The 23,033-nt window shown below is 34.7% G+C and overlaps 2 protein-coding genes across 8 annotated transcripts in view; one reads left to right on the top strand and one right to left on the bottom strand.

Annotated features, from left to right (window-relative positions):
• ZUP1 (zinc finger containing ubiquitin peptidase 1) overlaps positions 1-3,688 on the bottom strand; it is a 43,146-nt gene extending 39,458 nt beyond the window's left edge. For 5 of the 6 annotated variants that reach the window (XR_009558734.1, XR_009558733.1, XM_060283479.2 and 2 more), the window contains exons 1-2: positions 3,390-3,688; positions 1,568-2,143 (exon numbers count right to left, since the gene is read on the bottom strand). Coding sequence is in view for 4 of the 6 variants with exons in the window: in XM_060283479.2 (XP_060139462.1) it covers positions 1,568-2,129 (562 nt within the window). In the remaining 2 variants the exon portion in view is untranslated. Of the gene's footprint in view, positions 1-1,567; positions 2,144-3,333 lie in introns of all 6 variants that reach the window. The other variant, XM_030853616.2, reaches the window with a different exon arrangement.
• Positions 3,689-4,941: 1,253 nt separating this feature from the next.
• The window catches only part of KPNA5 (karyopherin subunit alpha 5), a 49,085-nt gene continuing 30,993 nt past the window's right edge, over positions 4,942-23,033 (top strand). Inside the window, exons 1-8 of one of the 2 annotated variants that reach the window (XM_060283564.1) lie at positions 4,942-5,109; positions 8,492-8,595; positions 9,927-10,060; positions 11,448-11,549; positions 11,663-11,762; positions 16,258-16,352; positions 18,528-18,659; positions 20,574-20,662. In XM_060283564.1, the coding sequence (XP_060139547.1) occupies positions 9,932-10,060; positions 11,448-11,549; positions 11,663-11,762; positions 16,258-16,352; positions 18,528-18,659; positions 20,574-20,662 (647 nt within the window). In that variant the 5' untranslated portion in view covers positions 4,942-5,109; positions 8,492-8,595; positions 9,927-9,931. The remainder of the gene's footprint in view (positions 5,110-8,491; positions 8,596-9,926; positions 10,061-11,447; positions 11,550-11,662; positions 11,763-16,257; positions 16,353-18,527; positions 18,660-20,573; positions 20,663-23,033) is intronic. The other variant, XM_030853613.2, reaches the window with a different exon arrangement.

The following is a 23,033-nucleotide window of genomic DNA, read 5'->3' on the forward strand; positions in this document are numbered from 1 at the left end:
AGCATACCGCAAAACAAACAAACAAAAAAACCCAAAAAAAACCCTGTAGAATATATAACACCAAGAGTGAACCCTAATGTAAACTATGGACTTTGAGTGATATTGATGTGTCAATGTAGATTCACTGATTTTAACAAACTATCACTTGGTATGGGTTGTTGAATAATGGAGAAGGTTGTGAGGATAAGGGGACAGGGGGTATACGGGTAATCTCTGTACTTTCTACTCAATTTTGCTGGGAACCTGAAACTTCCCTAAAAAATAGCATTTATTAGATTTCAAAAAATGAATTTATGCACTCTCCTTAACCTTTTATAGAAATTAACTCAAATGAATCAGACTTAAATGTAAAATTCAAAACTCTAAAACTTCTAGAAGATAACGTGGGAAAGGTGACCTTGGGTCTGGCAAGGAGTTTTGATACAACACCAAAAGCACAACCCATGAAAGAAGAAATCAAGTAAGTTGAACTTCATTAAAAGTAAAAACTTCTGTGCTGTGAAAGACACTGTTAAGAGAATGAAAAGACAAGCCTCAGACCAGGAAAAAATATTTGCATAAAACATTATCTGATAAAGGACTTGCATCCAAAATATATAAATTACTCTTAAAAACTCAATGGTATCAAAGAAATACATGATTCTAAATGTGTATACACCAATAAAAGAGCCTCAAAATACATGAAACAAATCCTAATAGAGCTGAAAGGAAAAACAGACAAATACACAATTATAATTAGGGACTTCAACTCCCTTCCAAAAACCGGTAGAACTGCTAGACAGGAAATCAGCAAGGACATGGAAGATCTGAACACGATCAAACAACATACCCTAATTGACAAATATAGAACACTCGACCCAACAACCACAGAACACACATTTTTTCCCCAAGTGTCTATGGAACATGTGCTGAGATAGACCATATACCATACCTTAGGCCATAAAACAAGTTTCAAGAAATTCAAAAGAACTTAAACCATAAAGTTTGTTCTCTGATCATAACAGAATCAAACTAGAACTTGGTAACAAAATCTGAGTTCCAGACAGTTCAGATGCCACTGGGCTGGTGGTAAATAAAAGAATGGCCTCTGCAGGGCTTCCCTGGCGGCGCAGTGGTTGAGAGTCTGCCTGCCGATGCAGGGGACCCAGGTTCGTGCCCCGGTCCGGGAAGATCCCACATGCCGCGGAGTGGCTAGGCCCGTGAGCCACGGCCGCTGAGCCTGCGTGTCTGGAGCCTGTGCTATGCAACGGGAGCGGCCACAGCAGTGAGGGGCCCGCGTACCACAAAAAAAAAAAAAAAAAAAATGGCCTCTGCAAACTGGACTCTGAGTGTATTTCTCCTCAGAAAGTTTCTAAAACTATTTTCAATGTAGCTGAAACATTTACTATTTGCATCAAAACTCTTTTCCATTATTGTATTTTCATATTGCAATAATGGCAAATGAACAATGTTATAAACAAATTGAAAACACATTTGTAGTGATCTCATTTACAAATCAACTTTTGGGACACCACATATTAAACTGAGACTACTGTTACTTACTTATTATATAAAACGAATACTTTACCTTCTAACGGAGTGTCTAAAAGATCGGCATGCTCTGTTTTCACATGAGTTTCCATATCTTGACTACAATCTTCTATTTTTCCACAGAATGGACATTCAGGAGGACTATACATTGCTTCATAAATTGATCCTTTAATTTTGGTTCGGTCAGACTGTTTTTCCTTACTTTTCAGGAATTTTCTAGATTCAGTTAAGTTCTCTGAATGAAAGCCTTTATGTTTTAAAATACCATTGTTAGGCGGGCCTTGAGCTGAAATTTTCGGATGATTAGATGCACAAGCTGAATGAATACTTGAATTAACTTCCATTCTACACTGTAGGGTGCTGTCCTTCCTGCTATTGGAAGTTCCACACTGTACTGTATTAATCCTCTCAAAGTTTTTTTCTAGTTCATTTTGCTCAAAATGAGCAGTTTCAATATGAAAACACATTTCATCATAATTCACACCTGACAACTTGCAAAATGGACATGTAACTTCATTTTCCATGTGAACAATTAGGAGGTGAGTCTTCATGTCTGGTTCTGAGGTTACTGTTTCACCACATATATTGCAAGATAGCATGGTACAGCAGGTAACTAGAAAAGAATACAATATTATTTTAAGTTAGAAAGTAGAAGTTGAAGAAAATACATTTTATAAAATGATTTCAAGCAATTATATTTGTTATTTATAACTGGATTATTTAGATAAAGAAATTTTCAATGTACTTACTGTTCCTCAAATACACAAATTTATTTATAAATCACAACCAAAATTTCACTACTGTATTTCAAGTTTATGGTTTCGATAAAACGAAGGCAATAATAATGCAAATTAAAGTAAATAATTTTTCAAAAATTCCAAAAAGTGTGTATCTGGACTGAGGTAGCGAAAAAATAACGTTTATAAACTTGCCCAGGTAAAATAAGTCAAGTAAGAGAAAACAAAGAGAAGAAACCTTACCAACTGATATATCTAAATAAAAAACTTTAAAGTTATTAACAATGAATTGGGTAAATAAATCTTTGTAATAGCAGTTAACAGTTAAAGAGCTTTACATGTATCAAACCAATTCAAGCATCATTATTATCATTCTATATGGAGGAAACCCTGGCTCAGATATGTCACCAGCGCCAGAAAATGGTTAGCCAAAATGCTAACCCAGTCACTCTCCAGAGGCTGTACTCTCCACCCAAAGAAATAAAAGCAGAGTGAGCATCATAGAAAACAGCACTGATTCCAGAGTCAAAGAGAACTGGATTATAATCTCAGGTTTCATAATTTTAGGTAAGACATCTCACCTCTTTGAGGTTCGGTCTACAAAACGAGTTGTACTAAATCAGCAGTCATTTCTGGGTTTTACGGACAAATAATGTACTGGCTACTGACACAAAGGTGATTTTGCTAAAAGTAATTTTCAAAAAGCAATCACCATCACAACCTTTCTACTACAGACTACCGTTTCAGCTAAAAACTATTCAGAAAACAAACAGGAAATGAAAAATAAGAAAATTATTCCCATCATTTAAATAAATGTAGCTTTCTAAGAACTCCCAACTTTGTCCTTTTTTCCATTTCCCTTCAGGTAAGTGAAAATAGTCTCTGATTTTAGATGAAAATTCTCCCAAACCCCCAGTGGGAAGAACATCACACGCAGAGAAGTTTCTACGTTCCCTGGGCTGGGACACTGCTGGACGCACAATGATGCGCTTCAACTCCCTAACACTTAGATCACAACAAGGGGATGAGAGAAGTACGGAGGCCGGCGAGAGGTGCCGGAGCCTACCCAAGGGTCCATGCCAGCATCCCGGGCCAGGACAGGAAACCAGCCCCGATACTAACTGGGTCAAAGCGTTGGGCCCAGGGAACCTGGGCTGGACGGTCACTTCCTACTGGCCTGGACAGCCGGCCACAGGCCGGCCACACGGCCCTGTGCTTGGCTTCCTCTTCGGATCCCGCGGCTGACGCCGTCTGGCTTGCGGGCAGAGGAGTTCGTGCGCGGCGTAGATTACCTTTCCCGGCCTAAAAGACTGAGGCAGGCCCTCTTTCTACCCAGAGACTCACGGTGAACCGAGAAGAGAACCAGGGACTCCGAAAAGCTTCAGCCTCCAGGAACGAATTCAAAAAAGCTCTTTTTCTATTCCCCGGAAGGGAAGGACTCCCAGCATGCACCGCTTCACGCCAATCTGGGTTGTAGTGCATTCTGGGAGTCGTAGTCTTTTTGCATCTTCCCGACAAGGTTCCAACGCCTAATTTACGAGGAGAGGGCAAGTCCCAGGGCATTACACGAATCCACAATACCCACTATCCAGGGCCTGACTGAGTAGCACTCTATTACGTTATCAATAAAGGGCTTATAATGCTACAGCGTGCCAAACTCAGAGGTATGGAGGATGACAAAGACACGTTCTTGCCTCAAGGTTACAAGATAACGCTATCTTGATCCCTGAATTAAAAATATGAAACAGCTCTTGGGAATTAAAAAATACAATAGCAGCATTTTAAAAAAGACATCAATGGAGAGCTGTAGTATAGCCCAAAAAATTTCTCAGAAAAGAGAACAAAAAGAACAAGAGATGGAAAACAGGAGTTTCTTCAGGGAAGGAATCGTGTTATTTATCTTGCATATTCTGTGCCTAACACTACATGTAGAAAACAGTCTGTTTTCAATACTGTTTGTTCAACCCCAGGGTGGATTACAAGTCTATATATGTGTTATAATAATTTAGAGTACTTTATCTGGAGTTATTTATTTCATATGTCAGTGACTACTTTTTTGTCAAAAATCCACAGATGTTACAGAATACAAAAATTTTAATAAATAGATAACTGAAACGCTTGAAACAAATGAAGCTCCATGAGGTTAAGATTTTTTTTTTTTTGCGGAGCACAGCCTCCGGACGCGCAGGCTCAGTGGCTATGGCTCACGAGCCCAGCCGCTCCGCGGCATGTGGGATCCTCCCGGGCCAAGGCACGAACCCGTGTCCCCTGCATCGGCAGGCAGACTCTCAACCACTGCACCACCAGGGAAGCCCGAGGTTAAGATTTTTATCCGTTGTGTACACTGTTGTACCTCCAATATCAAACAATGCCTGGCACAGATTATGCCCTCCATCAATATACCACGTTGTAAAATGAACAAATGAATGGGTGGATGGATGGATGGGTGAGCAAACCAACGAATGAGTGAATGAAAGACTGAGAGCTGGCACGGAGGACTAGGGCAGTAGGACACACTCCTAAAACGGCAACCGCTCCGGGTTAAAATCCCGGAGTCCGGGCAGGAGCCGGCTCCCCAATGGGTGGGTGTCGCTGGGGCTTCCGCTTCTCTCCGCCCCCTCTGCTGGTCAGTGCCGCAGCCTCCGCCGCCGCCGCGTGCAAGGGCTTCTGGGAGGCGAGCCTTGGGGTCTCGGGTGAGGGGCGCAGGAGGCCGCCATCTTGAGTTGCGAGCCTGGTCTTCAGACTCATCGCTAGGGGCGGAGTGGTGACCCCGCTGTTACCGCAGCAGACGCCGCAGCTGGGGACTGGAAAGTCAGAGCGCCGGATAGTGCCACATTAATAGGTAAGTAGGAGTGACACTGGACAGGTTGGGTGAGCCTCGGGTTTGGTCCCTTCGGGAGCTACTAGTTCCTGAGGCCACTGTTTTGATCTACCCCTTCCCCTACAAAGGGTTCAGAACCAGGCCAAGCCCTGATTTTCTCAGCTTCCCCAGAAGGAGAGAGCGGTGGCGGGGGCGTGGCAGCCGGACCTTTCTCTTGAGGAGGCGAAGTCGCGGGGAGCACTGAGCCTCTCCGAGAGCCGGGCTGGTCCTCTGAAGGAGCTTCAGGCAGAGGATCTCATCCTATCGCCGCTCTGCTCCACTGTTTCTCGGTAGTTCCATTTTTTGGTACATGGTCTTGTCAAACGTTGCCTGTCATTTCTGGGGCTCAGCAATCTGTCCCGCGGCTCAGCTTATTAGAAGTTTCACCGTGTCCAGAATAAGGTAGCTTCGGTCCCAGGGGCCTACACATGTTAGGTCGCACCCTCTACCTCCACGAGCTGCCCTCCACCTGGATGCAGGTGCCGGGAAGGGCTCAGTCCTGGACGCGGGCGAGCGTGGCTTAGATGCTTCTCTCTAATAGTCGGCCACCTCACTTCCAAGATGAAAATTTAATCGTGTCTCCTCGATAATGCATAAGAGATGAAAGGAGTTGAAAGCTGTTAAACGGGATAGTGATACTTCAAAAGAATATGACATGGGCATTAACTCTTCGGCTTTTTGAACACCTTTTAAAAAAAAAAGCCTTCTGATTTGAGGTCTCTTAATTACAACATTCAGTGATTTATATTTTGTAAGAAAATGACTTTCCCTCTTGGTAAAGAAACGGCTCTGTCCTTTAGATCTTCTGGTTGGTGCACTTTCCCCTTTGTACTGATCTTGTAATTTTACTAACAGCCACCCTAGCCCCTGGAAATGAGGCTTTATGGAGACAAGAAATTCCGTTAATATATATTAGAAAAAGTTCGGATTCCAGTTGTTTGCCCAACGTCAGCAGTTTTTCAAAGAGGAGAGTGAAAAAATAAGCTTATGACTGAAAAAAAATTCCTCTGGCAACTTTACAGTGTTTGAATAGCATTTCTTATATTTAAAATAACTTGTATGAGACAGCAGCCTTTGAAGTACAGTAGTTTTTAAAGCTATAATCCAGAGAAAGAAAAAATCCCCTTGGGTGAGGCCCCTTTAAAGATCATTTTCCTTGAACTTTACATCCCCTTTGAAGCAACTGCAGTGAGGATGCAGATGTTAAATAAGAGACAGGAAGTTCGTACTACAGAAGAAAAAGGAACAAATGATGTATGAGTTGTTGGGGCTAGATTTTATTTGGTTAACATTTATATTGAAAGCTTTGCCTAGACTGATGGTATTAAGGAGTAGTGTCTGCTGTGTGTGTTGGGAGGCACAAGGTGATTCAATCAGATGTGGGGAGAAAATATTAGAACTTCTGTTTGTTTACCTTTTAAAACTACTCTGTTTTTTAAAAAACTTTTCTATCTGTGAATTTATAATGGGATAGTTTATTAAGCTGGTAATACATGTATATAAATAAACATGTTGAGGATGAATTCCCAAATGTATTTTGTGTACATAGGATATGTGATCAAAAAGTTTAGAGGCCAGTGGCCTAGAAGATGCCTAATGTATAGGTGGTAAGTATATTAAAGAGGTTTATTGCTGCAAACAGTTCATTTTGCTAAGATATTTTATACTGTTGAACATAATTGAGCAGCTAATGTTGAAGCCCAGTTTGCTCTGTCATGAACTCTGATCTCTGTTTTTCCCTTCCAAGAGCCTAAGCTTTTATTAATGTGACAGAATTTTTGTATATGAAGTAGAGAATAATGCTAAACATTGTTATTATTAAGAAAGTTAATAATAAAAGTTCAGAAGCACAAAGTTTTAAATCCTTGTGAAGTCCTCAGCCCATTCCATTCGCCCTTTAGCTCCACCACTAATGAAATTTCTCTCAATGTCTTTACCAGTGACCTAATTATCAAATCTATTGCTTCCTTCCTATGGTACTTGGCTTATTGTAGGCACTTAAACTTGCTGGATAAATCAATGAATGAACAAATTGGGTGACCTGTTTTTAGTGCTACTACAACTGAAATACTCCTTTATCTTTTGAATTCCCTTCTTTTTCATGACTCTTATTTTCTTCTGATCCTCCTGTTTATTTTTGGTTTCCTTTGTTCTTTCCATTTTCCACTGAAATGTGAATATCCTTAAGATTTCTCCTTTGGGCATCTTTCTTTTATATCTCTAATGCTCTTGGATTATCATTCAGCACTCTTTTCCTGAGCTTTGACTCATTTTTAACCATCCATAAATAAAAACTTTCTGTTTGTGCCCTATGTACTGTAAATTTAATACATTTAAAATTAAAAGTCACTGTATACCATTAGAATGGCTACAATTAACAATAACAAAATTCTAACAATACCAAGTGTATAGCCAGGATACAGAGTAACAGGAACTCTTATATGTTGCTAATGAGAATGCAAAATGTTATAGTTACTTTGTAGTTTGGCCGTTTCTTATAAAATGCGAAGCATACGCTTGTCGTATTATTCATCAATCCTACTCCTAGCTATTTACCCGAGAGAAATGAAAACTTACTTTTACACAAAAACCTGTACATGAATGTTTATAACAGATTTATTCGTAACTGCCCTAAACTAGAAACAACCTAAATGTCTTTCAGTAAATGAATGGATAAACTGTGGTATATCTGTACAATAGAATATTACTCAGCGATAAGGAGGAATAATCTATTGTTACATGCCAACAATATGGATGACTTATAGGTGCACTATGCTAAATGAAAGAAGCCAATTAAGACTACATACTGTTATTATTTCATGTATGTGGAATTCAGGAAAAGGCAGATCTATGGAAGTAGAAAACAAATCAGTGGTTGTCAGGTTTTAAGAGTGGGAGAAGGACTAATAGGAGCAGCGTGAGGAAGTTTTGGGGGGAGTTATGAAGCTGTTCTGTATCTTACTGTGTTGGTTATATGCCTGTGCATTTTGTCAAATTCATAGTACTGAAAGAGTGATTTTTGCTGTATAATTGAATGCATTATTTTCATCTCAAAAACATGGAGGCAAGAAAACAAAACCACCACTCTGTTCCTTTATCGGTATTCCTTATTTTGGGTTATTTTGTCCTTATACTGAAATGGCTCACACTAAAAACCATGGAGTCATACTCAACTCCTTTTTCTTCCTTACTGCATATTCCTTACATTCATTTGGCCTCTAATTCTTATTGAATCAATTTCTGAAATGTTTCTGGAATCAATCTGTCTTCTATATTTTTCAACGCAGCTACTAATATAGTTTAGGTCTTTATCATCAAAGCTTGAAACAACCTTCACTTTAATTTCTTTAATTCTATTCCTTAGGATCAAGTCCAGATTTCTCAACCAGATTGCAGGAAGCATATGTTTTCTTACCTACCTTTCCAGCTTTATCTCCTGCCCCTTCTCCCATGCATCCTCTTGTTCAGGTACACTTGATTTCTTACTGTTCCATGTTTATGCCAGGCTTCTTCATGAATTCTGTGTTTACATATATTCCCTCTGTCTGACATACTTGTTCCCTTCCTTTTCCCCTTTCATCCTCTTCCCTGGCAAATTCTTGCTCATTCTTTAAGACAGGATAACTAGGAAAACTTTCAGAACTCCCTAAGGCACAGTTAGTTTCTGTGTCTTCTGTGCTCCTGCAGGATTTAATGCTTATGTTTTAGTGTACTTTACTACTTAAAATATAATTTGCCAGTTCATTAATCTAGCTCTTCTATATCAGGGACAGCATATAAATGCCCATCTCTCCTTCTCTCCTGTTTACTTCATGAGTGCTAATTGATTACAGCATTCTCTCTGGCTATACATGGGTATGTCATCAGAATTTATCAGAATAACATTCTAGATAGGTATTAATTATCTCTCATATTAAATTCAAATTGAAACCCTGCTTTAGACTGATTTTTTTTAATGTGTAAATGCAGGATAGGTTATAGTATTAGTAATTTTGTATTTGTTTCCAATAATACCAAAATATTAATATAATACTAAGAAGTGTTTATAATTCTTATTCTAAAACTATTATATATATTCAAATATACAATTTTATATTTATATAAAATATATATTTTAAATATACTTATTAAAATGTTTATATAAATGTTAATGTTAAAAAAACATTTATAATAAAACTACTTAAAAATAAAGTAGAAGTATTTCAGTATTTTAAAAGAACTAATTATACTCTAGTACTGAAAACTGGTAAGGCAGCCATAACTCAGGTCATGATCTGTGTGGCTTTAGTTCTTTAGGCAGTGCCTTAAGTAAATGAAAGAAGACAGACCCCAATAAATACGTGAGGTGTGCTTACTGAAGCCTGATACCATATTTTATTGAAAATAAGATAATTCATTGCTGGTTATTTCTTGATCTTTCCATCAGCTGTAATTTAGAAGTTTTTTACCCAACTATTTCATGATTAGTTCCTGGCTGACAGTAATTTTAAGATGCATCTCACTTACAGAAAGTTTAAAATACCAGGGATGGGGGAGTGCATCTCAGAATCAGTGGAATTAGGGTAATGACTTTGTGTTTAGACCAAAATCTATTATTTGATAGTTAAGTTCTAAAATATTTGGTCATTTTGCTCCAATTTTGATATGGCGGTGAAGAAATGTATTCTTTGTACATAATTTTCAGAATGGGTTTTGTTGGTCTATTTAATCCATGAGCCTGAATTTAATTGCCCTAGAGTAAACATCTTGTGTTGTTTTGAGAGTTATCAGTATCTGTTTTCTTCTCGCCTAATCTTAAGATGCCATGGCTTGTCCAGGGAAAGATAACTATAGAATGAAAAGTTATAAGAATAAAGCCCTAAATCCCCAAGAGATGCGTAGACGAAGAGAAGAAGAAGGAATACAACTTCGAAAACAAAAAAGGGAAGAACAGGTAGGTGTTTTAAAATATTTAATTCTGTTAACGTAAAAACATTATATAAAGAGTTTAGAAGTAGTATTATTATTGCTGCTAATTTTTAGATAATTTTAAATGAAAAAAGTGTTTTAGGAAATTGAATATGGGTAAATATATATTTTAGTTTATTAGGCTCCAGTAATAATATTAGCAAATTCACGAATCAGAATCCTGTGCTATTTTTAATCACCAACAAGAATGGCTTCTCCTTTCCATTGATAAACCTTTTACATTAATATTTCTGCTCCAGTGCTAAGTAATTTTTACTCTTGAGCCTATTTAGATCACTTCCACTTGTCATTGTAAAATTTGCCTCTTAAAAAAATGTTAATTGTATTCATTTGTTGCTTTATGATTTTCATAGCTCTTGCCCCTAAATTAATTATAATCGTTTTCCTATGCTATTCATACTGTTCCTCCTATAGTTATCAGGCAGACCTCTTAGCCTTCTCTGTTTGAACTTTATATATGTGACATAAGGAATAGAAAAATTAAAAGAATGCATCTCAACATTTTTCATTCCAGGATATACCTAAATTTAGGAGTATTCATAAATAATTAGGAGGGTATGGTCCTCACATACATGAATTAAAACTAATGTGTAAAAAGGACTAGCAATGAAGAAAGTAGAAAAAGGCCTGTTTTGGAAATATGACTATTTGTCATTCCCCTATTTGTAGTAGCTAACATAGTCTCTACTATATTACAGTAGGTACTCAAAAAAAAAAAAATCTCTTGAATAAATGAATAGAAAGAGAACTGTGTACAGACTGAGGAACAGCAGAATTTATTTAGCTATCAAAAAGTATGTGATACCAGATTTTTTTCATCAATTTTGATTTATGAGATGTACCTATAAATCTTTCTCAGTGACCTGACCATGTCTCTTTCCTCCTCTGTTTTTTTTCTTTATATTCACTCCTGAGTTAATAAGCATAGGGTCCTCTTTCCTGAGAGCTGCTCTCTATTCCTTGTTAATCTAATATACTAACTCTGTTAATATACCACATTATCTCACTCATATAACACATATGCTTTTTAACTAAGATTTTCTTCTTAGACATCTCATAATTTAGTATAAGCATATGTGGTTTTCCAAGTGCTGTAAAATATAAATGTGTACTCTGCTTATGCTACTAGACTTTGGTAAAAGACCTGAGATTAAGAAGCAGTCTACAGGACAAGAGCTAATTTAGCCCCAAAACTACTCATAAATTTGTTATGGTGTGATGATTAAGAAATACTAAAATATTCAGAATTTTGAATGATAAAATTATTGTTTTGTTCAGTAAAGGAAAAATATAATTCTATGGGAATTTGTTTTATGGAAAGCTCAATATATTGTTATTTCTCTTTATTATAGTTATTCAAACGCCGAAATGTCTCTTTGCCCAGAAATGATGAATCTATGTTAGAAAATCCTATCCAGGATCCGGATATCAGTTCCACTGTACCCATTCCAGAGGTAGATATTACAAAAACGTATTTCAAATTATATTTCAACAGTATTACAGAGATGATACAGCAAAATTACTAATGCAAAATATTTAAATAACAATTGTATTTTCTGTGTTTTAGGAAGAAGTTATTACCACAGATATGGTTCAGATGATTTTTTCTAATAATGCTGATCAACAACTAACAGCAACACAGAAATTTAGAAAGCTGCTTTCTAAAGGCAAGAATTATTTTCAGTATGCTTATTTGATCTTACAAGAATTTGTAGTACAGTTTTATTTATTATATTTTTTTATTTCAAGGCACTTTCTTTGCCAGTAGGTCTTAATTTTTCTCTAAAATATATTTTAAAATAACATCTCTTTTTTAAACATTATATTATCAAAGTAACGCATGTTGATTGTAGAATATCTGCAAATATAAAACGATTTAAAGAAGCAAATATAGTCCCAAATTAGTCCCATTGCCAAGAAAGAAAGTTAGAAATACATATTTTTAAATTCTTGTAGAAATATTTTTCAGACTTTAAAAATTTTTTATTTTATTTATTTTTTTAAATTGAAAGTCTAGAAATAAACCCATACATCTGTGGTCAAAATCAGTTGATTTTTTTTTTAATTAATTAATTTATTTTCGGCTGTGTTGGGTTGCAGGGAGCAGGGGGCTACTCTTCGTTGTGGTGTGTGGGCTTCTCACTGCGGTGGCTTCTCTTGTTGTGGAGCACAGGCTCTCAGTCAGTGGGCTTCAGTAGTTGTGGCGCACGGGCTTAGTTACTCTGTGGTATGTGGAATTTTCCCGGACCAGGGTTTGAACCCATGTCCCCTGCATTGGCAGGTGGATTCTTAACCACTGTGCCATCAGGGAAGCCCTCAGACATTTTTTTAACATCAGAGCATGACTGTAAAATGAATAATCAATCAATCAGATATTTTTTTCTAAACTTTTAAAAATTTAATTTGTATTTTATATTGGGGTATAGTTGATTTACGACGTTGTGTTAATTTCAGGTATACAGCAAAGTGATTCACCAAATTTTGATTATCATAAGCAAAGCTACATAAATCCTTGTATAACCGAAAGCTTCCTTAGTATGAATTTATAAAAGTGAAATCGTGGGTCAAAGGGAATAAACAGTGTATTAATTTACATTCCCATCTTTAGTTTGTGCAGATATTCATTTCACTATATTCTTACCAACACAGCTATTTTTAAAAAAGAAAAAGATGGTTATATAATAGTGCTTATAGTGTGGCAGTTTTTGAGTACCTAAGTTGAATATTTTTTATTATTGACCATTATAATTTATAATTTGCCTATTTATGTTATTTATCCAATATTATATTGAGTTTATAAAAATTCCTTATTAAATAAAAATTTAACCCTTAGTCTATCTCATCTTTCATACATGGAATTTATAGGATTAGTAATTCTAATTTTATTGAGCTGTATACATGAACTGATAAGATTTTGAAATTGCCCTTGGCTAGCTGCCGTATCTTCCTGCAAGACAAAATTTAGTAACGTACGAGGAATAAAAGAAATCTTGTGTTCAGTTCAGCACAGATTACAGGCTATTACCTTTGCTTTCTTATTGTAGTTCTTTTTCATAAGTACCTTTAATTTTCCTTTTCCATCCCTTATCTTCCAAGCAAAAGTAGCTTAGCAATGTTAGGAGACCCTATAAAATCAAGAGTAGCTTCCTCTTCCTCACCATATTCCACAGTTTTTGTTCTTTAATTTGGATTTTTTTAGTCAGATTAATATTTATAAATTAAAACATTAATTTAAAAAATAGGTTAAATGTATTAATAGTAACACATCAATAATTTTTATATTACCATATTCTCTTTTAAGATTTCTTTTTGGCATATGTATTATGTTATAACCAATTAACAGAATTAATTTAGATTTAATTGTATTTAAGAATGTTAGAGTTTGCCACCAGTTTTTACACCACAACTTCCCCATTATTGAATTTATCTTCATTCTTAATTCCTCAGGGTGTTCTGTGTCTTTTAAAATATAGTATCTTTTTCATAGATTCAATGATTTTTCTGTTTCTTGTAGTGGGATTATGCTTGCCCAGGTTGGGCATATGTCAACAATTATAGATACTTTCTTTTGCTGATTGGTGTGAGTTCCTGCCAAATATTTTAGGTCTAGAAGAATATTAGATTTACTATAATTTTCCTTGATCCATCACTGTAGGAAATATGGGGAAGGAGCTGGAACTAGAACTGGAGCTAGAAATAGAAATAGAACTCCTCTGATTTAAGTCATGATAGTGACCTTTTGCTAGAATCTGTTATTTACTTCCCTATTATGGCCACTCTTATAGATGTAAATCACAAATTATTCTTTTCTTCAATCCCAGTTTTGTTTCTCCAAGGCTTTTTTGTTGTGGATGACTCTTGATTAGTCTTCAGTGCTGAAGCAGATATTCCTCTATGTTACTTATGTTTACATTGCCATATTGTCTTCCCTGTAATAGTTCATCACCTTTATAAGATAAGGTAGGCTATTATTCTGTCAGTATAATATCAATGTAAAAGTTAAAAGTTCATGATACTTGTTAGATTACTTGATGATCCAAGCACACTTTAATTGCTTTCTTTTAGATGAAAGTAACTGTAAAGTAATTCCCCAGGAAGAGATCATATTTGGGTTCTTAAATCTATATATATATCTTTGTCTATATTTCTTTATCTACATATTCAGGTAGTCTCAATACCCACTTCTCCCCACCCTCTAACTAGAAAACCAATTTTCTATGTTTACTTCCTTTTCTCAACCTCCCCTTTCTTCTCTGCTCAAAAAGAGCAAGACAAAATTTTGTCCTTTACAAAAATAAGGGGAAATAGATTTAGAATTTTCTTTTGGGAAAAGAGAAAGAACTGGAAGGTAAAGATGGTAACCACAACCTAATAACTTTGTTTTGATTTTTTTTAAGATGGGAATAAAGGCATTAATAATATATATTATTTTATCTTGTTGATGTTTTATAACTATAAGAACAGTTTAAGCTATGGTCTGGAATTTACATTTTGAAGAATCCAGACTTTTCATTTAGAACACCCAAACAAAATTTTATAGTTTTAACTTTACTAATTTTGTAGAAATCTCCCAATTTTTGAGCAAGTTAGAAAGATAGCAGATTTGTAGAAAAAAGAAGAAAAGGAAGAAAAAAGTCTATTCCTTTTTTTTTTTTGCCACACCATGCAGCTTGTGGGATCTTAGTTCCCCGACCAGGAATGGAACCTGTGCGGACTGCAGCGGAAGCGTGGAGTCCTAACCACTGGACCGCCAGGGAATTACCAAGAAGTCCATTCCTAAATAAATCTTTCTTAACAGTTGAGAACACAATTTCTAAGATTTAAACTGACTTAAAACTTAATAATAAGGTTTTTCTGTATCAAACAAGCAGGATTTGTAGACCTTTTATGGTTATCATTCATTTATTAATTCTACTTATTAAACATTATTTATGATCAGTAACATACTCAAACAGGAATTAAGAAAAGGAAGAGTCAAAAGTGGAAATGAGATTTCTCTCGTGTAACCAGGTGGACAGATAGCTCAGACAAATTTGTGTGGTGGGCACAGGGCAAGGGGAAGGAATAAGCATAGTGCTATTATGAGTTTGGTTTTGTTTATGCTACATTTTAAAGAAGCTGTGGGGGAAAAATGTAACCGTAAGCACTTAAAAATGTGGGACAGAATCTAGGAAAAAAGAATTTACGGGGGTTAGATTTGTGAATGATAAGTGATAACTGAATTAGCAAAATAGAAATAAAATAGAAACAGATTTTCTAGGAGGGGATTTCCTAGAAATACATTTTCTAGGAGGAGAATAAATAACGGAGAAAACTAACCCGAAGGAACAACAGTGAAGAAGTTCCTGGAGAACCACAAGAGTGTATTTGTTGCTGAAGCCAAGGGAGGAGAAAGAATTCTTGGTACTTATATTATTGGGAGCTGAAATATCTTTGTTTTGTTTTGGCTGTGCCCCGCAGCATGTGGGATCTTAGTTCCCCAACCAGGGATTGAACCCGTGCCCGCTGCATTGGAAGCGCAGAGTCTTAACCTCTGGACCGCCAGGGAAGTCCCAGAAATATCTTTGTTTTCAATTTACATATCTTTGTTTTAAAATTTCTTAGAGATTTTATGATTCTCAAAAGTCCTCAGCATTTCATGAGAATTTATCAAGAATTCTAGGTACTTCAATAGCATTTTTGTAAATAATAAATAATACCCTGACAAAATAGAACCTATCTAGCTGAAAGACATTAGGCAATTCGTGGTTGATAGTGAAAGAGACATCCCTGGAAATTGGAGTATAGTTATGAAGAATTAGAAGACACTTTATCCTTCGATTGGTATTTTGAGTATTGGACTGAAATATTCCCGTATTGTGAAGGTGACCTCCTAAATAGCGTTCAATTTATGAATTATAAATATTTGTATAGGAAATATTTTAAAATTTTCTTATCATTAGGGTAATGAAAAACAATTTGCTTTTTTTTTTTTTTTTTTTTGCAGTAAACATTGCAATTATGAGAACGTTTATTTTCTTCAGCTACATCCAGCTAAGGGTTTTAAACTGGATCAGTGAAACCTAGGAAAGAGTTATTTTATGTGCCCTGTTAATTGGCATAGGGTCCAGATCATTGTGTTTTTGTGTCTATGTAATAACTTAATTATTTTTTAATTTTCAGAACCTAATCCACCAATTGATCAAGTTATACAGAAACCAGGAGTTGTGCAGAGATTTGTAAAATTTCTTGAAAGAAATGAAAATTGTACATTACAAGTGAGTTCTGTAGTTTACTTTCTTAATCTTTTTCCAGAAATGACATAGGATTAATGTGTCTAGTGAAAGCAGCTTCTACAGTACTGAGTATATTGTAAGCATTCAGTAAATACTTGGCAATTAAAGGTGGTGCTACCTGTCTTGCCTTGGTCAAGGTTGCAATGCTAATTTTTTCTAGGAACTGTTATTAAACAATTTTGGGAAAAATATATAAAATCATTCCTAATGTTAAGAAAAATTTTGTAGTTGTCAACCTTTAATAACTTTTGTTTTAGAAAACCATAAATCAAAATGTTAATTTAATGGTTAAATTTTTTTGGCTCTTAGCTAACTAAAGTTGTAACTTTTTAGTATAAACTCTTGTACCTCTTAAAACATTTTAATCTGATTGATTAGTTCTTTTTTTGAAAAAAGAACGAATCAGTATAATCTACTTAAAATGTGACCAACGTTAAGTTTGTCCTAAAGAGCATTGTTTCTCAGTTATACTACAGTGAAAATTGTAAGATGTCTTCCAAATAATTGGCTACTAATAGTAAATTACTGAAGTTTGCAGGTATTTTACTGTTTAAGATTGTTCTTCCTGACTTTCATTGCTATAAATATTCTTAAGTAAGTGTACAGGGTGGAATTATATCTATCAGGAATTGCACAAGACCTACACCTAATTTCTCAATGCTCTTGTTGGTCATGGAGGACTTTTACTAATATTTGAGTAATAGTTGTTGAAATTACAACTTAGAATTGTGTTCCACTTATCTGAGTAATTTGGGAAAGGTCCTCACATCTAGTTGTAAGCAAAGGAATGTGTTGAACCTGTGACTATTAACCATCATGAGCTTTATGCTGAAAAATTGTTGAGAATGTTTACAACAAGGGTGTCTGAGGAAAAGACCCTTTTATCCATAGTATAGTCTTATTGTCAATTAGCATTCAGAGTCTTTAGGTGATAGTGCTGAAAGGACGGGAGATCATGATCTAGTCCATTTGCCTTATTCATAAGCTCTGAGTCCAGACTAAAACCTAAACCTCCTGATAACTAGTTTTTTATTTGGCTCTTTAATTCTAAGTGATTGAAAGAAGAAATGAGTGAATATGAATGAATAAAATTGAGTGTTAGTTTAAGCAATACATTGTATAAGGCATTGTAGTTAAAAAATTGAGTAAGATATTGTCCCTCTCTGCAGAAATTCTTCACTCTGTTGGGGGAGACAAACACACAAACAGATCTGTGATACCATAGTACAGTTAATGCTAGCAAAACAATATACAGAGTGCTTTGGGAGCACAGAGAACATGGCAACTTATCTGGGGTTTTTTTGGTTTAGTAGTGTCGCATGGCTAGTCTTGAGGGTGAATGAGAGTTTAATAGGCTGAAAAATGGAAAATTAATTTCAGGTTGTGAGAATAACATGTGCAGAGAGCATGCAGTATTCAAGAAGAATATTGGTGATTTGAGTGTTTATTAATCATTACACTTGAAACCTAATGAAATTCAGCAGTATGCTCTTGGGGCAGCTATATGCTGTGCCATATCATCCAAGTTCATATGAAATATGCTAGTTCGAAACACTGATCTAATAGAGAGGCCTCAAACTGGGGGCCTACATGCCAGATTGGCCCACAAACAAATTTTCTTTGGCCTGCACATGTTTTAAAAGATATCTGCTAATAATGAACTCTTTGACCTTGAACAAATCACCTAAATGTCTGGACTTATAATTTTCTTATTTCTTAAGTGAGGAGGTTAGGACTAGATGATGCCTAGGGAAACAAAAATACCTTTTATGATTCTAAGTTCCATAGGTATACTATTACTCTATTAAGTAGTGTCTCATTTATTTTTGCACTGCTTGCTTTAGAATACCTGGCTCCCTAATTGTAAACATTAGGAGTTTTATGAATTATAAATTCAAATGTGTTCATTTATTGCTCATGATTTGTAAATTTTATTATATTCTTCTCAGTTCTTATTTTTCCAGATTGAAGAGTCCTTTTTTAAAAATAAAGCATTTTTACCTATCAAATCTGATTTCACATTAAATCTTATTAATCGTAAGTCAGTCTTTCTCTCCGATTTGTTCAGCTAAGTCTTTACTCCCTCTCTTCTTCCTTTCTTCCCCTTTCTGACATTTTTTGGGTGCTTTCATTTATTCTACTTTTATTTTTCCTTAGTTTGAAGCTGCATGGGCATTAACTAATATAGCATCTGGAACTTTTCTACATACCAAAGTAGTGATTGAAACTGGGGCTGTTCCAATTTTTATCAAACTTCTTAATTCAGAGCATGAAGATGTTCAAGAACAGGTAACGTTTCTAATTTGACCTATTATATCTACTAGATTTTAACTTTCTCTTGAAAGTACCATTTGCGATTATGGTTTGAAATTCAGTTTTACCAAGTTGCCTGTGTTTTACATTTATTAGAATACAATAATTTCTATTTACTGTCAAATTAGAAGGAAGGAAGAATGAACTGTCTTAGGCATAATCCTGGGTTTTGTAAACATGGGATCTCAGCTATTGGGAATTACTATTCCCATTTATAAAAGAGCATACTGAGTGAGACCCAGAAAAGTTAGTAATCTACCCAAAGTCACAGTGAATGGCTGAACCAGGTTTTAAACCTGGGCCAGTCTGATTCCTTGTTCTTTGCATGTATGTAGATTATTTCATTGTTTCTTTTTAATATATCACATTATTTTGAATGAACCATTTTAGATTAAACTTTCTCATAGTTGTTGTAACAGGGAAAATTTAATCACATATAATTTGTTCCATCCAGAGAAAGTCGAATGTTTTTATATTTTCGTTTTGGATCATTTTCATGCAAATTGATCTGTAGATCTCTCTACCATTCCATCTGTTTGTTTATATTTATATTTTTATGTGTATATTTTTTTCCCACTTAACACTAGTATTGAGAGCCTTTGCATACAGCATTAATTATTCTTCCAAGAAAATTTTACTGATTACTCATTATCCATTCAGGTAGGTACCATAATTTATCTATTCCTCAATAGTTGTACATTTGAGTTATTTCTAGCTTATTAGTGTTAATAATATTGTGATGAACATCATTGTATATCGGTCTTGATATTAATATGACTTGACATATATATGTACCGCGATTATTTCATTAGGGAAAAATGACTTTACTCAGTCAAAGAAAAAATTTAAAATTTCTTATTACATATTTCAAAGTAGACTTCCAAAAATGTTAACAAATTTATATCCCCACCAACAAAATACTTCACAGGTTGCAAAATGTCATCACTTTAAAAAATTTTTCTTAAAAAAATAGACAATAAGCGTAGGTCTAGAGTAGATGTTAAAAATATTAATGCATATTTTAGATGTTAAAATAAAATTTTCCCAATTGAAAAAGTAACTTAATGTCTACTTTTATACTTATATGAAAAGCTTGAAATGAGAATATAATGATCATTTGCATCTGTGTAATTTCTCATCTAATTGAAATTTAATATTTGAATAATCTTTTACTACCATTTATTTAAGCTGGACTAACTCTAAACTTATTTTCAAGCATCAATTCAAGCCAATTCTCACATTAGCTTTACCTTCCTTTCCTATGCTTTGTCTGTCCTTTTTTCTTTTACAAGTCAGTCCCTTCCCAGTGAGTGGATTCCTTGGCATAGGAGCAAACCTCTAGCATAGGTAATTGGAAGATTCACTAAATATAGATATACAGTTGACCCTTGAACAACAACAGGTTTGAACTGTGCGGTTCACTTACACATGGATTTTTTGTAATAAATACGTACTACAGTACTATGCAGTCTGAGGTTGGTTGAATCTGCAAATGCAGAACCTTGGATAAGGAGGGCCAACTGTAAAGTTATACATGGATTCTCGACTGTGCAGGGCTTGGTGCCCCTCACCCCCTCATCGTTCAAGGGTCAACTCTGTTTTGTCTCTCCAAGTAGATTCAGAGTAGACAAACTATCACTTTGTTGAACAGAATAAACATTTCACTAGAATGTAAGAAAAAGTTTTTAAATGCCCTATGCTTCAATTTGACTAAAAATATTACTAAAGGTACTTTTAAAGTTTTCCTTTCTTGTTTCCTACTAGCATGTTTTGTTTTAACATCTTGAAAACTATCACTTTTTTCCTTCTACACTAAAATCTCATTCTTAAGAGAGAGCATCTTATTTAAGATATTGTCATAAAAGAATCTTTTTTTCTTATTTTTCTAAGGCTGTTTGGGCACTTGGTAATATTGCTGGTGACAATGCAGAATGCAGAGATTTTGTTTTGAATTGTGAAATACTTCCACCTCTTTTAGAGTAAGTACTTTAAGTTATCATGATTAAATACTACTTTGGGAAAAGCAGACTGTTTTCTACACTATATTACTACATACACAATTAAGTTCTTCAATGATACTTTTAAATTTCGCTTATGTTTATCCAAGCCTGAAATAGCTTGAAAGTACGTAAAACTAACAACAACAAAAATTTTCCAATTGTATCATATCTGTCTTTTATGTTCTCTTAAGCCACACTTCACAGTGGTCCTTGCTTACTTGATGCTTACTCTGCTAATATAATTATTCTACAAAACAAGGATAAGTAGTAGTTTTTAATACAATAAAAGTTGCTAAAGCAGGGAGTATTTAATACATGAACAGATGATGTATTGAGGGTGTCAGGTTTTCATATTTGATTTTGAAATGTTCAGAGAACAGAGTTTTCTTTCAGAATTAGAATTTTACTTAAAATGACTTAGCTAGTGGTTTCTTTTTCAAATACCTTATACTTTTTTTAAAAAAGACATTACCCTGTAATGTAAGGTTCTTTACAGAAATGACATAAAATTATTTGAAAGATAGGTTTCTTTATCTATGTTGGTTATCATTTACTAAGAGGATTTTTATTTAGGCTAAATGCCAGTGGTAAATAGTGAAAAAGGAAAAACTAATTGAAAGGGAAAATTTTACTCTTATCATTTCTAGCCCATTCTCCATCCTTTCCAAACTGAGAAATTGGATAGGAAGAATAAATTTTTAGATACGATTTTGTAAAAGATATTTTATTATTTTAGGGAGTATAACTTTCCATGGACAAAATGGATTTCTCAGCATCATTTCACTCAACTAACATTGAGTACCTACTATGTGGAGGCCACTGAACCACTTGTGATTTCATTTACTTTGGGCTTATCCAGAGTTAAGCTTTATGGTATTTGAGAATTTAGTTGAGCCATGAAGGAAAACACTGATTCAGGGTTCAATATCAGAGTTATTTTGAAGTTCATACTATTAAAAACATCTCTTAAATTTTCAATTTGAGACTTTTTTGGCCTGATTATATGGTTTGTAGATTAACTGTGAGCACTTTGTTTCTCTTTTCACTTTTGCTCTCTGTCTCTAGGTCATTTTATTATTTGTTAATATCTCAAGTTGGTAATGGTTTATTAAGCAGTAAGTATTTATTAGTTCTAATCCCTTTAAATGTTCTAAGGAGCTTTTAATTATGAATAAAGAAACCAAACTAAAAAAAAAAAACTAATGACAAATAGTACCCAGCTATGTAGTCCTGGTTATAAACATAATAAATTCAGAAAAAGAGTAGGTTTAGAAAGTTTCAAAGGTTCATTAAAAAATTGAGAAAGGTCGTAAAAAGGAAGTAATGTCAAGTTAGCTGCCAGATGTTCTCACTGTAGTTGGTCAAAAGGAAAAATGGTATTAACTTAAAAAAGATGATGGATAATCTGTAGTTCACACTAAAATTCACATTTAGCTAATGCTTAAGTATACATAAAATTTCTATTAATATAATATGGTTTTATCAATTCTGCCTTGGGGAGTTTCAATTTGTTTTATTCTCAGTAAATATAAGCCTTTTGCGTCTATGGACATTCTATACTGATATAGCTTTGTTGTTTTAATTTAATTCAACTTTAATTTATAATACAGCAAATCTGGACAAGAAAAGATTTGCAGTTTCTCATAATAATCCCATTAATACAAGTGAAGAAAAATAGTATACATCACAGCTTGGCCAACTACAGTGTTCAGGCCAAATTTGGCCTGTCCCCTGTTTTTGAAAATTAAATTTTATTGGAACACAGTCACATCAGTTTGCTTACTTAATGTCTATAGTTGCTTTCATGCTACATCAACAGAGTTCATAGTTGCAACAGAGAAAGGCCTGTGAAGCCAAAAGTATTTACTGAAAAAGTTTGTCAACCCCTGATATAGAAAATCAGTGTAACTAATTTATTTCTAAATGAGTTATGGTTTTAGGAGGCTTCAAAGACTGTTTATAGGAAAACCTTTAGAACATACTTTTTGTGTGTGTGATAAAATATACACAGTATAAAATTTGCCATTTTAAAGTATACAATTTACTGCCAGTAAGTACATTCATAGTGTTTTGCAATCATAACCACTATCTAGTTCTAGAACTTTTTATCACCCCAGACAAAACCCCAATACCCATTAAGCAGTCACATCCCCTTTTTCCAGTGCCTCAGTCCTTGGAAATCACTAATCTTCTTTCTGTCTTTATGTATTTACCTATTCTGGATATTTCATATAAATGAAATCATTATAGTGTGTGACCTTTTGTGTCTGGCTTCTTTCACTTACCATATGGTTTTCAGGGTTCATTCATATGGTAGCATGTATCAATACTTTGTTCTTCTTATAGCTAA

The sequence above is a fragment of the Globicephala melas genome, chromosome 14 (assembly GCF_963455315.2).
Source record: "Globicephala melas chromosome 14, mGloMel1.2, whole genome shotgun sequence".
In the NCBI taxonomy this organism is placed as follows: domain Eukaryota; kingdom Metazoa; phylum Chordata; class Mammalia; order Artiodactyla; family Delphinidae; genus Globicephala; species Globicephala melas.